The 18,050-nt window shown below is 38.4% G+C and overlaps 2 protein-coding genes and 2 pseudogenes across 3 annotated transcripts; 3 read left to right on the forward strand and 1 right to left on the reverse strand.

Annotated features, from left to right (window-relative positions):
* Positions 1-357: 357 nt before the first annotated feature.
* Positions 358-2,556, forward strand: LOC112181304 (annotated as a pseudogene).
* Positions 2,557-4,011: 1,455 nt separating this feature from the next.
* LOC112181305 (receptor-like protein EIX1) lies at positions 4,012-4,981 on the forward strand. Its single transcript, XM_024319712.2, has one exon. The coding sequence runs from the start codon at positions 4,076-4,078 to the stop codon at positions 4,979-4,981; it is 906 nt and encodes a 301-aa protein (XP_024175480.2). The 5' UTR covers positions 4,012-4,075.
* A 5-nt stretch (positions 4,982-4,986) lies between these two features.
* On the forward strand, positions 4,987-7,672 carry LOC112181301 (receptor-like protein EIX2). 2 transcript variants are annotated; one of them, XM_040512309.1, is made up of 3 exons: positions 4,987-6,871; positions 6,944-7,287; positions 7,462-7,672. In XM_040512309.1, exons 1-2 carry the CDS (start codon positions 4,993-4,995, stop codon positions 7,282-7,284), a joined length of 2,220 nt encoding a protein of 739 aa, XP_040368243.1. In that variant the 5' UTR covers positions 4,987-4,992; the 3' UTR covers positions 7,285-7,287; positions 7,462-7,672. The 2 variants fall into 2 exon arrangements, with proteins under 2 accessions (XP_040368243.1, XP_024175477.2); XM_024319709.2 differs by having other exon boundaries at positions 4,987-7,287.
* A 1,218-nt stretch (positions 7,673-8,890) lies between these two features.
* On the reverse strand, positions 8,891-15,828 carry LOC112181306 (annotated as a pseudogene).
* Between the last annotated feature and the right edge of the window lie 2,222 nt (positions 15,829-18,050).

Consider the following 18,050-nt stretch of genomic DNA (forward strand, 5'->3'; position numbering starts at 1 on the left):
GTAAGACTTAATGTGGACTATCAATATTCGTCAAGTATTACAATAAATAAGCTGCATACTTATAGAGCAAGCAAATAGACATTCCTAGTGTTAATCGGTTCATGTTAGATTTCCTATTGATATCAGTACTGATTTAAGAGGTTACTTTGCTAATGAGGTATACCTAATTGCATATGGAACAAGAATAAGGTTGGCCTAAATGTAAAAGGATTAGGAAACCTTTATGGGAGGCACCTAATCCTCAATGCCTATTTATAGACCTTGATCTCTGCTCTAACAATTACATACAAGCATTCAAGTTCTCTGCCCCATTAGTGAGATTGCCTTCATCAGATTGTTCAGAGGAGAAGATCAAACATGTCTTTTTCAGGTTAGTGTTATGTGCTTTACTTTTTAGGCATTACTTGTATTGGTGTGTTCTTAAATTGAGTGCAATATATACATGTTCATGTTAATTACTTCTTACAGTGGATGCTTGGTGGGGATTGGTTGAGAAAGACGGACCTTCCAAGTACAATTGGGAAGGGTATGCAGAGCATGTGAACTTTGTCCAGAAGCATGGCTTGAAGATTCAAGTTGTCATGTCTTTCCATCAATGTGGAGGAAATGTTGGAGACTCATGCAGTTATGACATGTTTAAACTTAATGTCGGGATATAGATCTCGAAATAATTAGTAGGACTAGAAAGAAATTATGTGTAGTTTTAAGAGCTAATTTACCCACAAAACAATCATTTTTGTGAATTTTCAGTATTCCACTACCTCCTTGGGTGCTTGAAGAGATCAGCAAGAACCCTGACCTTGTGTACACAGACAAATCTGGCAGGAGGCCAGGAATCCTGAGTACATATCCTTGGGGTGTGATTCATTGCCTGTTCTTGGAGGAATAACGCCCATCCAGGTTTACACCGACTACATGAAGACCTTCCATGACAGATTCAGAGATTACTCATGGGAGGCGTTATTGTGGTAAGATACTTGCAATATACATGTTAACTTCAATTGATGTGCTAAACAATTAAACACAAAGATATATTTGTATTCTCCAAAAAAAAAAAAAAAAAAAACACAGATATATATTTGCAAGTGTTCCCAGAAAGAAACTATTGAACAGAGCAAACTAATTAAGACAACTTGGTAGTAAATCAATCAATATTAATTTGTTCCTCTTAATATAAAGTTGAGTTTATAAGGAACTTGTTTTTAAAAGGTTTGAGACTCAATTTCAACTATTTCTCCAGGAAATTCAAGTCGGTATGGGTCCTTGTGGTGAACTCAGATATCCTGCTTATCCAGAGAGCAATGGAACATGGAAGTTTCCTGGAATTGGAGAATTTGAATGCTATGACAAGGTAACCATTGTAAACAAAAGGAGTTTTATTTTAATTTTATTTCATGCTACCAAAAATCGATCAGAAAGGCACCTAAAAGATTGTAGAGAACATTGGTATACATGTTATTTCTAAACAAGGTTTATTGTTATAGTCCATGAAAGCTTCCCTGGAAGCATCAGGAGAGGCACAAGGAAAGAGAGATTGGGGAAGGACTGGACCCCATGATTCCGGCCAGCACAATCAGTTTCCTGAAGACACCGGATTTTTCAAAAGAGATGGAACCTGGAATACCGAGTATGGACAGTTCTTCCTCGAATGGTACTCAGAGAAGCTATTAAGGAATGGAAATAGACTCCTGGCAGCTGCAAAGGAGTATTCCAAGGAACTGGAGCTAAACTATCTGGAAAGGTAGCTGGGATTCATTGGCACTACAGAACAAGATCCCATGCTGCTGAATTAACTGCCGGCTACTATAATACTAGACGTAGAGATGGTTACATACCAACAGCAAAAATGTTCAGCAAACATGGGGTTGTATTAAACTTCACCTGCATGGAAATGAAAGATGGAGAACAGCCTGACAATGCAAATTGCTCACCTGAGGGGTTAGTCCAGCAAGTAAAGATGGCAACCAAGAGTGCTGGAATTGAACTTGCAGGAGAGAGTGCACTGGAGAGGTATGATTCTGGTGCATATGGACAAGTTTTGGCCACAAGCAGATCAGATTCCGGCAATGCGTTGAGTGCTTTCACATACCTAAGATTGAATAAACGATTGTTCGAAGGGGACAACTGGCGGAACATGGTTGAATTTGTGAAAGGCATGGCTGAAGGTGCCCGGAATAAAAGACTGTTAGAGTGTGACTCCACTGGAACCGACCTTTTTGTCGGGTTTATCAAGGAGAAGAATGTCCAGGAAGAAAAGGAAACTGTTCTTGTGTAGAAAAATTTATAAGTGCATCTTTATGTACAAACAGAGTATCCAAGTCTATAGTTAATATCTGTAATATAGTGAGAAAAAATATAGGGAGGGAGTGAGGGATAAAAGGAGTAATTAATTATAAGCAAACCATACTTGGCATCAGATGCTGAGGCCTAAGATGGTTAAACAATTCCCTGTATATGTCTCCATTACCTGAATGGTCAGTTGATGTTCATTCAAACCAGGTTTTCATCTAGTTTAGGGGATGTTCAGATGACTCTTGAGAATAGTTGTCAATCTAAGCCAGTGTGGGTAGTGAGTGAGAGAATGGAAGTACCCAATGAAGTCAGGAATTGGGATTCTGGCGGCGAAGGTCTTCGATTAAGCTTCCGAGCTCTTTGCGAGCAGATTCTCTTCCAAACATAAAGCCGTACCTGGTTCCCAAAATTATTTGTTAAAATTTGAACACAAAGCATCTATGATCCACAACAAGTAATATTGACACATTCTGCTCTCAAGGATAGGTAAGATGACCTGAAAACAGCCGAAGATGACCGAAGGAGTTTTCCAGTAAGGCTTTAAGACAATGTTTTCTCAAGCTTTAACAAATGAAGGGATTTCCACACTGCCCACCTGATGCCATGAACTTGCACCCAAACAACTGAATAAGTCACAATCCAAACAGGAATCCCTACTTGAGACATGAATCAAAATTCAAACTTAAACAAGAATTCACAATGTGAATGACATTTCAGGCAGCTATTTCAATTCACATTTAATTTCAAGTAAGCGGAGAAGAGAGCCAAATAATAAAAGCAGTAAAAGACTAATTAACATGCACCCAAATGGAGGGATAGTAGAGCATCTACTGTCTCGGTTCAAACACCACATCATTGAGCCGAAAAATGATTCAAAGAAAGAAATTTTTAAAAAAAAAAGTTCAAACTCTATCTTTATCAGCTGTAAAAATACTATGATTCCGATTCATGTTGAGCCTGTAATGTGACATGAAAACTTCACCAATGAGGGAAAAAGAAGAAGCATGTCCTTAGGTTTATAGCAGAACATCATCAGGAATGAGTTAACTTTAACTGAATTACATGTTAGAGTTACAGCATTGGGATTTTATTCAAGAGCACACCCAATTAGAATTCTTCGGTAAACAAATAACTATATGGGTAGCGAGTGTGTGAGCAGATTCTCTTCCAAACATGAAGCCGTACCTGAAAAGAATGGAATTCCGGGAAGAGGAAAGGAAGTACTAGCCTGAAACGGCAGAGAAGACTGTTGCCACTGCAACTGTCTGAACCAGAGTGAAAGCTTTCTCCATTTCTAAAAGGAGTTTTCTCAATTTTACAAGAGAAGAGAGCATTGGGCTATACTTGAGGGCCCAGTACTAGCTACGTCATGTATTTTTTTTTTTTTTAATATCACAAAAACTAGTATTCATTCAGAAAGGAGAGAAGCATAGAATGATTATCGTACAAAACTACAACATATTCGAACCACATGATATGAGACTGAGACTAAAGAAAATCAATGAAGGAATGAACAAATTTCCAAATTATGCCGATCAAGTCAGTCAATGAAGCAACTCCATTGCTTTGGAATAGTCATTGATAAGCATCCCCAGCAATAGTCATATAAGTTGTGCTGGGTCATCTTCTATCATAATGTAAGATAGAGACTAGTATTCAATGAAGAAAGAACCATTTTCCAAATTTTGCCAGAGTCTTGCTTTGGAATGGACTGAAGCAACTCCATTGCTGTTTCCACGATTATATATATGTAGTTTCCAAAATTCTTTTGCTTCAACTATATATGCTTCCACTCTGCAGTTTGCATATCATCTTCGTAATCATGTTTTACAGTATAATGAGTGGTAGATCTGTGCATTCTGTTTTGGTTGGGCTTGTGTGCCTGGCCCTTGCCTCTGCTATTTGTTGTTCAAGTGTTGGAAGCTCCAACAACATTATGTGCTTGGAGAGTGAAAGACATGCTCTTCTCCAGTTCAAACAAGGCCTTGTGGATGAGTCCAATGCTCTTGCTTCTTGGGAAAACAAGAAAGATTGCTGCAAGTGGAGAGGAATAGCGTGCAACAACCAAACAGGTCATGTCACAAGACTTGATTTGCCCTTTATATCTTTCAATTATACTGAAGTTCCTTTAAGAGGTGAAATTAGTCATTCACTACTTGAATTGCCATATCTAAATTACTTGGACCTCAGTTATAATGATTTTGGAGGAATGATCATTCCCAAGTTCATTGGCTCTTTGAGTCAATTGAAAGAACTCAAACTTGCAGCTGCTGATTTCAGTGGACCTGTTCCTCCCCAACTTGGAAACCTCTCTAATTTGCATACTCTTGATCTTTCCTTCAATGATTTTGAAGGAATGATGGTTCCCAAATTCATTGGCTCTTTGAGTCAATTGAAAGAACTCAAACTTGCAGCTGCTGATTTCAGTGGACCTGTTCCTCCCCAACTTGGAAACCTCTCTAATTTGCATACTCTTGATCTTTCCTTCAATGATTTTGAAGGAATGATGGTTCCCAAATTCATTGGCTTTTTGAGTCAATTGAAGGAACTCAAACTTGCAGCTGCTGATTTCAGTGGACCTGTTCCTCCCCAACTTGGAAACCTCTCTAATTTGCACACTCTCGATCTTTCCGTGAACCATGATGCTAGTTCTGAAACCTTGAGTGGTTATCTCATCTTTCTTCCTTGAGATACCTGAACATGGCACGGCTGAATTTGTCTGAGGCTGTGAATTGGCCACAATCTTTAAGCAAGCTCACTTTACTGACAGAGCTTCAGTTATCCCAGTGTAACCTTCCTGATGTCAATCTAAGATCACTTTCCTTTATTAATTCTTCCACCTCTCTTCAACTCCTTGACCTCTCTTGGAACTCTCTTAATTCTTCAATATTTTATTGGATAGCCAATGTCAGTAGCAACTTTGTCCATATTGATCTCTCTTTCAACAATCTCGAAAGTCCCATCCCAGATGTCTTCACAAGCATGCTTTCTCTAGTAACACTATATCTGTCTTCGAATCAACTTGAAGGTCTCATCCCAGATGTCTTCACAAGCATGCTTTCTCTAGTAACACTAGATCTGTCACGGAATCAACTTGAAGGTGGGATACCAAAAAGCTTTCAAAACTTATGCAGCTTAGAATCGTTGACCTTATGGTCAAACCAATTGTCTGAAAACATTGAGGACTCTGTTAAAACCTTGTCTTGTGCTGAGAACACACTTGAGACCTTGCACTTGTGTTTGAACCAACTTTGGGGGTCCTGGCCAGATTTGAAACGTTTTTCAAAGTTAAGAGAGTTAGATCTTTCCATTAATCAACTAAATGGCTCTGTACCCGAGAGTGTCGGGCAACTCTCTAGCCTTGAATTTTTATCTCTCGGGGGTAATTCTTTCACTGGTGTCATAACAGAATCCCACTTTCTGAACCTCTCTCGTTTACAGATTTTGGAGCTTTCTGGTAATCGTTTCTCTATCAACCTGAGCTCTGATTGGAATCCACCATTTCAACTTGGTTTGTTAGGCATGTCCTCTTGCAAGGTGGGCCCAGCTTTTCCCAAGTGGATTCTAACGCAGACAAATCTTACTCTGCTTTATCTCTCTAATGCTGGACTATCAGGATCATTACCTAATAAGTTTTGGGATCTATTTTCCGGCTTATCTGATTTAGATCTCTCTATGAACCAAATCCATGGAAAACTGCTGAATCTGTCATTGACAAGCTTGAGTTATGTTAACTTGTCTTCTAATCTATTTTCTGGCGCAGTGCCATCATTTTCTCCTATGCTAGGAGAGATGTATCTCTCGAATAATAGGTTTTCAGGACCTTTGTCTTCCTTATGTGCAACGCAGTCTCCAAATTTAAGGTCTGCTGACATTTCTAAGAACCTATTGTCTGGGGAGCTTCCTAATTGTTGGATGCAATTTCAAGAATTGCAAGTGTTGAATTTGGGAAAGAATAAATTATCTGGAAAAATACCAAGCTCGTTAGGTAATCTACAGGGAATTGTGATATTGCGTTTACGTGATAACAACTTTTCAGGTGAATTGCCTTCTTTAGAGAACTGTACCAGATTATCGATAGTTGACCTTGGCAACAATAACTTGTCGGGAAAGATTCCAACATGGATTGGCCAAAGCCTACCAAAGTTGGTGATTCTACGCTTACGGTCTAATGAGTTCAGTGGAATCATACCCTTGTCCTTGTGCACTCTAGCTGCCATTCATGTATTGGACCTCTCTCACAACAACATTTCCGGAGGCTTGCCGCATTGCTTCAATAACATCAGCCAAAGCGCTAATAATCATCATATCCATTATCCTTCTTTCACTAATGTGTTAGTTAATTCAGAACTCATGTGGAAGGGAATAGAAAGAGAGTTTGGGAAAAATCTTGCTGGTATGAGAAGCATTGACATGTCAAGCAACTGTTTGATGGGGGAAATTCCTCAAAGTATAGCAAATATGACAGAGTTGAAATCACTGAATCTGTCAAGAAACTATTTGACAGGAAAGCTTCCCGAAAACTTTGGTAACATGAAGATGTTGGAATCTCTTGATTTGTCAAGAAACCAGATATCTGGTAAAATTCCTACAAGTCTTGCGAGCTTAAACTTTCTTAGTGTCTTGGACTTATCACACAACAACTTGTCAGGAAGAATTCCGTCAGGCACCCAACTTCAGGGTTTTAATGCTTCTGCATATATGGGAAATCTTGGACTTTGTGGACCACCGCTGACACCAAATTGCCCACCAGATGGAGCAACTCAAGCTGATGATAACAAAGAATATGATAATGATGGTCTCATAAGCCTGGGATTTTTTATCAGTGCTGTGCTAGGATTCGTCATTGGATTTTGGATGGTCTGCGGCAGTCTACTGCTTAAGACTTCTTGGAGATATGCTTATTTCATATTCCTGGACAATGCAAAAGATTGGATTTATGTCAAAACCGCTGTGTACAAGGCAAAAGTGCAAAGGAGACTTCAAAGATAAATGGTAAACTAAACTACATAATACTTAGTTTTTATAGTGTTTATGTTTTCTGGCTAGATATACTTGTAGAAACTCTTTCAAATTTATAGTATTACAATCGTTTGGAAACGCAAAATATTTGTCCAATCTTTTAGAAATATTGTTTTTTGACTGTCATTTGTTTTGACATGATGTTAGGAGATTCTGGCATTCGAGGAAATGAGCCTAATGATCCCGGAAGTGGAAAGATTCAAGGTTTAATGTTGAAGGTTTTCAGATGTCGTTGCTTTCTCTTTCAGCAAGAAATAATTATTATGCTTTTATCTCTTGAGAAATGTGTGTGAATAATGGATTGTATGTAGTATGAGCTGGTATCACTTTTATTCCATCTTTCTGGCTGTAATTTAAACCTAGCTTTCTCGATTTATCTCTTGAGAAATGTGTGTGAATAATGGATTGTATGTTGTATGAGCTGGTATCACTTTTATTGCATCTTTCTGGCTGTAATTTAAACCTAGCTTTCTCGATTGATTTCAAAATAATTACCTGCAATTATATATTGTTCCATTCCAGAGCATTTCAATTAATCTGATCTATTCCAATCAAACTTCAGAGATTTTATTACTCTGCATCTATGGGGAATTTTGGACTTTGCAGACCACAGCTAACACTTAAGTCCCTGAAATATGCGACTGCTCAAGATCCTCGTATCTCTAGTGGCAGAGGAAAAACTGATGGTATCAGAAACCTAGGATTTTATTACGATAGTGCATAGCTTGGATTCTTCAGAGGATTTTGGGAGTCTCTGACACTTCACTACTAAAGTCTTCATGAGATGCACCTATTTCAAATTCGTGTATGGTACAAAAGATATGATTTATCTAATAATACTAGCAGATCATCATTTATTGTTTTGTACTTACATAAATGTTTGTAGTGTGGTCTTTATTTTCTTTTTATAAGATGATCTTAGAAGTTGCAGCCTACTGTTATGTGGAGGAAGGAATTAGTTTCCTACTCCAGAATAACCAGGATATGGGAGGTTTTTCGATTTGAGATGTCTTTGCCTCCTCTTTCTTCATTTTGTAGCTGCATTTCGCTCTTTGTTTTCTTTTTACCTTCTTTCAGTTTAGAATGCACGACGTCTAATGTAAGATAACCATGGATATGTCAATGTGACAGAATATAGTAATTTTGCTTTCTAAGACAAGCAATTGAAAACGGATGTATATTGTACAGTAGTTTCTTCAAGGTTTCATATGTCGCTGACCAGTAAACTAGAAAGCTCAAATTGTAGCTCCAAGAGATCAGTGAAATCTTATAAAATCAACTACCCTTTCTAATGAGTGATCGTGTCTGTCATTCTTTTCACTCCCTCTTTATCTACATTCTTTGCTTCAACTTTCATAGCTTCAGTCTCAGGAAAACAGAAGGTAGAAATGATAACCATCCAATTGTACTCGAACCCCCTCAAGTAGTACGCACACCCCTCTCTCAGTAGTGATCAAACCACCCTCATGTTGGACCACAACCCCTAACTTCGGTTAAAAAGGGTGTAAAAACAGAGTAGGCTAAAAATATTTGAGGTCTGCAAAATTGTAACTTACACAAAACTTCCCATTTCCACTTATCCAACCTTTTCAACCTGTTAAAAAATGTAAATAGAACATAGTCACAGCAGACACTATTAATAATGCTTTCGTTTGATCACAGGCTTCTCTCTTATATCACCTCAACTTGGGGTTTTTTTACCCAATTTAGACCCAGATGCCCCAAAATTGTTATTTACAGAGTTGGTACCCTTTTGTGAATCTTGTATAGCTTGCTTCAAGATCTCTACTACCTGATTCATTGTTGGTCGGTCTCTTGCATTCTTGTTCAGGCAGCTATCTGCCAACTTGGCAATTTTCCGAGCTGCATTAATAGAATACTGATCTCTTAGGAGTGCATCTATTATCATGCTGAACTTTTTACTGTCTGCAGGGTACTGTCTAACCCAATAAAGTAGTCTACTCCGCTATTGGCCGGTGCCTTTCTAAGACACGCCTCCCAGTGAGGATCTCATACAGCACCACACCAAAACTCCATAAGTCACTATGGATGGAAAGATGGCCTGTTTCGACATACTCTAGCGCAGCATATCCATAAGTCCCTACCACCTGATAACAAAAGCAAATACAATATGAACCAGGGAAAATGTTAAATAGAAGCAAAGAACCAGAAAGGTAAATAATAACGGATACCAATTGCCCTCTCAATATTGCAATTCAAACAAGATTCTGCCAACCTCCAAATGAAGTTGACATCGAGTTCTAAAAGAACTTGGGCTAGTAGTAAAATAAGTCATCTATTATCTACTTACTGCTGTCGATACATGAGTACGGTCACCCTTTGGCCCTTCTCTAGCAAGCCTGAAGTCTGAGAGCTTCGGCTTAAAGTCCTCATCCAAGAGCACGTTGGAGGATTTGAAATCTTGATATATCACCTATTCAAACAATGCAACAAAAAAGGTTCAACAAAGTATATAAAAATTCTTGTCTTCAAACAAATAAAGAGTTACCATGTGAGGTAATCCAGTATCTACCATCCTTAAATACACTCTTCAGCATTTGGATATTCATAGAAGATGACTTTTGTTTTAAGCTCACAAGCAGAGCCGAACCAAATCTATGATGTAGTATTATAACATTAACATTAAAGCATATATTTAAGTAGCGAGAATTTAAATTGTTCCCTGTAATTGACTTCCAGCTACAAAAATGGAAGAATAAGATCAGGGGACTAGTGTGTTGAAGTAAACAGGGGATACCTATTAACGCGCAGGAATTAGAGAGTGATAATTTAATTCATGCTTCTTTTATATTACTCTCAAGTTTTATATTCAATTTCAAATTGTACAAGACAACAAAGAAGAGTGCAATTTCATTCGATGGTTTTGAACTCAAGAACTCTTATACCATGTGACACAACCACAGGGTCCCAACAGCTTAAGCTTTTAGAGAACAAAATACATCAAGATAATGGACAGTTGCTGAAGTGACAGTGTCCACCAATATATGTAACTGGAGGCAATTATATTAGCAGCAGATACAATTTAAGTTCCAAAACCAGAGATGCCACTATAAATGCAGCAGACAAGTAAAAGATGTATAATACATAGTTAGTACATTCCAATCATTAGTCGTGGTTCTAATACTACACTATCTTAAGCAGGCCACACTGATTTGGTATTCCATGGGTCAAAATAACATATATGAGTTGCATGCTCACATGATATGGTAGTTCTACATTCCAAACAAACTGAAAGGAAATACATGGTCAAACATAGGTCAAATAAATGAAAACTATATTCACCTGGACTTCCAGTCCCTCGTGTAGATAAGCCAATCCTTGAGCAGCAACAAGCATTATTTGTAACCTCGTGATCCAAGGAAGAGGGTTCAAAGCCCTGCTGAAAAGATGATCCTCTAAGCTCCTATTAGGCATATATTCATATACCAATAGCCGTTGGATCCCTCTTTCTCCATCTACAGAGCAATATCCTAGAAGCTTTACCAGATTTGGGTGATTTACCACACCAAGAAATTGAACCTCTGCAAGCCATTCTTTATGACCCTATATTAAAACAGCAAAGAACCATAAGCTTGACAACTAAATAGATAAAAATAATAGAGAGGCACACAATGCCTCCAAAATGGGTGTTTAGGAAAGGATAACTTGAACTTAGAGTTCAGTTGAATGTGCGAGTCTTTCTCAACAGTTTAAAAGAGTAATGGGATGTATCTTTTACACAGACCAATATCATTTCAAGGGCTAAATCATTACATTTATCCATTCTCAAAGTTAAAATGCTATTTCCACAAAATTTGAGAATCTGTTCCAATTCATGTTCTTGAGAGCAAACCCCTCTCTTTCGTAACTAGTAAGAGCCTTGTCATACAACAGATAGCTGCATAATAGAAACAAGTCTATTTACAATTCACTTTAGTAATGGTTTTGAAACACTATATGAAATCCATTCGCCTAAGTTTAGTACTCACTTTCCTATTGGTTCTTGCTAACACTACAAATGATGATATTATCTCCACACTCCTAGAGTTCGAGCACCAGATTAATTCCAAGGTCCAAATTTTTCATACACAAAACTACATGTAGGGTCGTTAACTAAATGTATACCACAGAACTACCGTGACTTGATCAATAGAAGACATTCAGATTTCTTTCAACCTCAATAGAAAAATCATTATGTCACATTTAGTCTTTTTCATGCCCTACTCACTTGAGCACATTCTCTATTTGATTATTTACTTCCATATCATTCCCACTCCAATTGGCCAGGAATTAGGAATGATAGGATGGGTTGGTAACCCCATGCCCCTTTTTCCTCCCCACTCTACTACGCCTAGTGCCTAACATGTATTTTGGGATTATATTGAAGCAGTATACAGGAAGAATTGAATAGTGTTTCTAATAAATCCAACAAGCTATATTAACATGGATATAAAATCACAAAGACCCAATAAATCTACTAAACAAACCACATGTACTAATCAATTAAAAACCATATGTTTATTAACAAATGCAGAACAGGGCCACTACTAGAAGTATAGTCAAAACATGAACATATATATAACTATTCTTTAGGAATAATTCAACCCAAAAACAAACTACTTTAATTCCACCCAAAAACAAACTACTTTAATTCCCTATCCAATATGACAATTCTTTCAGATCAGAATACAATAGCATTCAATGCTACCATCACAATCATTCAACATCCAAGACTAAGAAAACCAACCAACCAACCAAGTAGTAATGGAGAAAAACCAAGTGGAAGAAAAACAGACAGAAAAAATGTAAAAATTAACCAAACAGTTAAAATTCCTTAATGAAGATAAGAATTGGAACCTGTAAGCTATGTGTAGGGGTCATCATTTGGCCCGCGGGCCTAAAAGCCCATGGGCGCCCGCCCGGCCCAGTGGGCAAAAGCCCGGCCCGGCCCGCAGAAAAGCCCATCTCGACCCTGCCCATTGGGCACGAGGCAGGGCTAGGGCGGAGGGTTCAAAGCCCAGGCCCGGCCCGCGGCCCGGCCCGTTATATGCCCATTAAAGCCCGCCCGGCCCGGCCTTATAAGCCCGCCCGAAAGCCCATTCAATTTTTGTATTAATATATTTTTATGTTGTTATATTGAACTAATTATTGCATTAGGCCATATGTTTTTTTAATTTTGAATTTTATTTTGTTCAATAATTAACATATCATCATTTTTTCATAGGTTTTTGTATTTTTTTAACAAAATAATATGACATATAAATATAATGGGCTCGGCCCTGCCCATCCAAAAAAGCCCGGCTTGGCCCGGCCCTAAAAAGCCCGTAAGGCCCTGGGCCATGGCGGCCTGGGCCTTGATTTTTAAAGAAGCCCGGCCCTGCCCGGCCCGAAAAATAAAAAAAAATGTTTTGGCCCGGCCCGAGCCCATTAATTTTGGGCAGGGCGGCCTGCCTGCCCTTTGACGACCCCTAGCTATGTGGATTCAACTTCTTCATGGCAACCAAAATTGGACTACCCTTGCCATTTTTGGGCTTGATTATTCCTTTATACACACTCCCAAATCCCCCTTCCCTAAGCTTTTGCAACCTGCTAAAGCCATTGGTTGAATCACTGAGCTCTTGGAGTGAGAAAACCTTCAAATTCTGCTCCTTCTCTTTGTACAATTCTGGTATGCTTCTTGGTGAAGGTAGAGATTTCGAGGCACGGTCTAATACCGGAGTTAAGGAGTCGCTTTTGTTTCTCAAATCCGGAGCTGATTTTGACTCCTTTCGTTTCTTCTTGGATTTGAATTTGAAGGGAAAGATGCATGCCTGCCTGTCACAGTTCTCTATACTAGTCGAAAATAGGTTTAAGAGATTATTTTTCTTTTTTAAAATAGGTTAAGAGATTAATATAGGGTCCGGATCCTCTCCTAAGCAATAAAATTGCCTAAGCTTGCTAAGATTTTAATCAAGTAATGACACGTGTAGAAACAACATCTAGTGGCTATAATAGTGCCACGTAGTGACTGACATCAAAAACCAATTCCAGAAGGCCAGAAACCTCAACTATCTCCTCTCTGTCTCTCTCTCTCTCCAACACCAGATCTCCCCAGGGAAGACTTTAACTCTCTATTAAGTTCTTGAATCTTGACTCGTCCTTATGGGTTTTGGTGGTTGATAAATTTCTCCTGGAATTGGTTGGGATTGATGGGTTCGATTTTTGGGGCTGGGTTTTCCACTGATGTGTTTCTTCCCTGTAAAAATTTCAATAACTAATGGAATATGATATTGGAAAACCAATTTCTCTGTACAATGGAAAAGAACAAGCATCAGGTTTTTATTCACCCAAAATTTTTGCTTCTTTTCCATGTTTTCCCAATTTTCAATTTCATAGTTGGGTTCTTGCAAATTTCAAAGTAACATCTCAAGTCTGTTTGAATTTCTTCAAGTTTGAATTTTGAAGTTTCTGGTCTTGCCGATCAGCAGTTCATGTGTGATGTTGTCTAGTTGAATGTTTGTTGTGATCTGAATCTTATTCCATTCCTTTACTGTTTACTCCTACTTATTAGAGCTTATCTTCAAACATAATATGTTGTTGCTTAGGATTACATTTTTCTGTTGGGAAGATTCTTGAAGGGTTTTGCTTTAATTGGGATGTATCATTTATTCGGGGCAGGAATAGATATGGAGTATTTTGATGGATTAGAGTTTTAGGTAAAGAGAAAGAGAAAAATTCAGTCACCGTCCCCAAATTATGCTGCTAAGGTCAATTTGATACCCGAACTCTTAAAAGTATCAATGTGATATCTAAAGATCTATTTTGACATCAACATTATACTTTCGTCCAAAATCTCTGACGGTGCCATCAACTTGATAATGTGGCAAGCATGTGGGTCCCTCAAAAAAATGAAATGACCAATTTACCTTTTTTTTTGTTAATTTTTTTTTTCTTCTTTTCATTTCTTTTTCTTCTATTTTTTTCTTCTTCTTCTTGTTCTTCTTCTTTTTTTTTGGATTTTGTTCTAGCCAAACCGCCGCAAGCTTGCTCCTTTTCCTCCGCTCAAGAAATCAAAGAGAATGGCTTATGTTTCTTCTTCAACCACAGTCTCCTTCTTCTTCTCTCTCCTCTCCTTCTCCTTCGCCCAAACCATCACCAACGCTGCCAAGATCCTCTCCAATTTCTATCTCTTCTTCCTTCTTTCTCATCCAATTTTTCTATTGATGAACACCTCTACAGCTCACCTCAACCAAATCCACTGAAATTCAATCTTCAAATCCATAAGGAAATTACAGCAGCTCGTTTCGAGAATCAATAAGAAGGGATGGGTTCTTGTGTTCAACTGTTAACTATATAAATCCAATTGGACAACACAACAACATAGTTACTGTACATTGAAACAACAAAAACCACAGGCAACAAACGGTGGGAAGATCAAAATGTAATGGGTCACTCAGATTTTGATCGTTGGACTCACTTATGGGTTTATTTTGGTTTGGGTAGTTGTTGTTCTTATGTAAGGTTGAGTCTTGTAGAAAGCTGTTTTCCCAAATTTTTGGTACTCTTCTAAGCCGACTATACCTCTGAAATTATTGAACGAAAGGTTCAAGGATTTTAGGGGACTAATTGGGGGAAAATCCGAAGGGAAAGAACCGTTCATGGAGTTGTTTGAGACATCTAAGTAGGTCAATGCGCGAAGAACAGAGATTGGCTTCGAGCTGCCGGAGATTTTGCAGCTCGAAATGTCTAGGTGTTGGACATTAGTGAGGTTGGCAAGATCAGAAGGGAGAGCACCCAAATTGTTGTGAGAAAGGTTGAGGATTTTGAGGTGTGGGAAACCAGAAGCATAATAGAGTTGGTGAACCTGTTGCTGGAGAGACAGCTTATGGACTGAGGAAACCGAACCGTTATCAAACCCGAAGCTGCCACCGAACTTGTTTTTGGAGAGAATGACTTCGACTAAGGTTGGATGAGACAAGAACCAACCTGGGACAGAGCTTTGAGAGAATTATTTGACAGATCGAGGTTTCTGTGGTACTTCCATGAGACTATGCTGCTAAGGTTTCTAGAATAGAGCTTGATTTCTGTGATGGGTGGATTTGAGCATTGGGAGTTTGATTTTGGAACCAAGAAGGATTTGCGTGTTTTGCTTTCAAGAGATGCTGTTTCTTTCCCAGATTCTAATTCAATACCCGGATCATCACCGCTCCTCTCTCCTCCACACTCTGACCAGTACTTCGTCCACCTCCACCTGAGCTCTCCGGCCAGAGTCTCCTCCTTGTCATTGACATCGGCAGCGATTCTCGCTACTCCGACTGTTCTTCATAAGCCACAAACACTTTGATCAAAAAAAATTTCTCCATTTCGGCTGTTCTCATAAATCCAAAAATCCATTCCCAGTGATAGAAAGGAGAGAGGATCAGATTGGGAAAGGAAGAGAGAGAGAGAGAGAGAGCTCGATCTGTTTTGCTTGTTTTTTTTTTTCCTTTTTTTATAATTAATTAGTAAAGAAAGACAATTTTACCCTTGCCACATAGTTGACGGCACAGTCAGAGATTTTGGACGGAAATATCACGTTGATGTCAAAATAGGTCTTTGGATATCACATTGATACTTTTGAGAGTTCAGGTATCAAATTGGCCTTGGCAGCATAGTTTGGGGACGGTGACTGATTTTCTCAAAGAGAAATGGTGTCGAATCGTATTCCAATCTGTTGGAGCTTGCCTTAGGCTACTCTCCTCTACTTGTTTAGTCTCCACTGTAGACAGACTCGTAAAGAGAACAGAGAGGAGAGGGAGAGAGGAGTGAAGGAAGAGACTAATAAAGAGAGAAGTTGTAGACCGTTGGATTCATTATATCCACGTGTCAACATATAGATAAAAGCTTAGGTAGGTTAGGCAACTTCATTGCTTAGGAGAGGATCCTTTCCCATTAATATATGATCGACTACTCTAAAGTTCAAATACCATGAAGTTCCTGAAGTTCATGAAATCTCCATCTTCCATTTCATTTAACGGTTAGATTTAGAACCACATCACCTAATATCTATGTTGAGGCTTTTTGCTCAAACTGAGACTTGTTTGCCGTTAACTACATCAAAAAAGAAATCCTCTCTTCTTCAAAGTTATAAAAGACTAGGATCTGAGCATACGCATACAAAACAATTGAAAATGCTATAGGGCAATCAGGACCGATGAAACACCCCTGAACAAGCAATTCTTCACCTCAGCCATAACATAGATGACAAGAAACAACTTCCAAAACATGGGAAGCACCATGACCATTTTATAAACGAAAAACTGTAAGCTATGACATGGCTTACTGATTATTGATTATACGCATTTATATGCGTGTAATTATATCTAAAACACTAGAATTAAGCTAATCCTCATGTCAATTAATATGTAATTAATCTATTTTTATTTACTTTGTAGAAAATAAGCGAAATTGCGGAAACGAGAGAAAATGGTGCGAAATTGGAGCAAATTGGAGTTTCCGACAAAAGGACGAAAAAGTCAACGCGGGTCAACCGTAGTCAACACCATCAAGGGAGTGGAATCAAACCATCTCTGATAATGTGTGGAAGTGCATTGAGGAAGAAGAGAAGAAAGAAAAAATGGGGAAAAGAAAGAAAGATGAAGAAAAGAAGAAAGGAGAAGAAAGAAGGAAAAGAAAAAGGAAAAAGAAAAGAAAAAAAACCCTTTGCTGACGTCATGATGACGTCAGCATCAGCATATGTTTTTCCTCTTTCCCCTCCCACGTGCACTCTCCATCTTTTCTTCCATTTCTTTTTATTTTCTTTCTTTTCCTTTGTTCCTATCATGAGCTGCCACGTGTCATTATCTCTCCTTCTAGCCATGCACCACCGAGAACCCTACATTTTAATTGCATATATATATCCTCTCCTTCATCAACACAAACGGCCGCACACCACCTCTCCATCCTCCCCTCTTCTCCAAACACCACACCACCATACCCACTTTATATTTTCTTTTAATCTTCACTACTCCACATCAATTTCATCAATTTCAGAGATTTCAAGGAGCATCAATATTTGAGATTGGGTAAAAGTGAAAATCATAAATCAAGGCTTGTCATAATTGCTCCATAGCAATTTGTGACTTGTTCTTGTGATTCTCACTCCTCTTCACTTTTATCTCTTTATTTGATGTATTTTGTTGTTGATTTGTGGATGGTTGTGAGTAGTCTATTTAGGAAGCTAGGGTTTGAGCCCTAGCATGGATTTAATGTAATAAATATGTTTTGATTTAATGGTTTTCAATTTCGTGTTTGGCATATGTTCTATTCTATAATATTTGGCTTAGATGCATGCTTAGGAGCGTGATTAACTCTTGAATATGTAGATGAGCATGTCTAGAAAAATTAGGGGACCTAATCACTTCTCTAATTTATGGCTAGGACACTTGTTTAGAACATGGTTAGTTACAATACCAATTTCGATTGCCGTATTGGCTAGCTTGGGAACCTTGATTCTAGGACTCTTCGCCTTTTGGTGCAACTAGAGGCCCTAACAAGGCTCTAGATTGTCCCAATTGAGTTTCTACGACCCTTGATCCGGAGTAGGAATACCCTTTAAGGAATCTATTGACCCATGAGCCTTGAAAAGCCTTGGGTACGGTTCTTGATGCCATTATGAATTAAATGACCATATCGGAGCATATTTATGCATTGAATTTGGCTAGGAGGATACCCTAGTGACCTAATTTTCATTTCTTGATAAGTTTCTATTATCTTTA

The sequence above is a fragment of the Rosa chinensis genome, unplaced genomic scaffold (genome assembly GCF_002994745.2).
Source record: "Rosa chinensis cultivar Old Blush unplaced genomic scaffold, RchiOBHm-V2 RchiOBHmChr0c22, whole genome shotgun sequence".
Classification (NCBI taxonomy): domain Eukaryota; kingdom Viridiplantae; phylum Streptophyta; class Magnoliopsida; order Rosales; family Rosaceae; genus Rosa; species Rosa chinensis.

Coding starts and splice junctions, on each gene's coding strand:
- LOC112181301 (XM_024319709.2), top strand. CDS start 4,993: ATGGCACGGCTGAATTTGTCTGAGGCTGTGAATTGGCCACAATCTTTA.
- LOC112181305 (XM_024319712.2), top strand. CDS start 4,076: ATGCTTCCACTCTGCAGTTTGCATATCATCTTCGTAATCATGTTTTAC.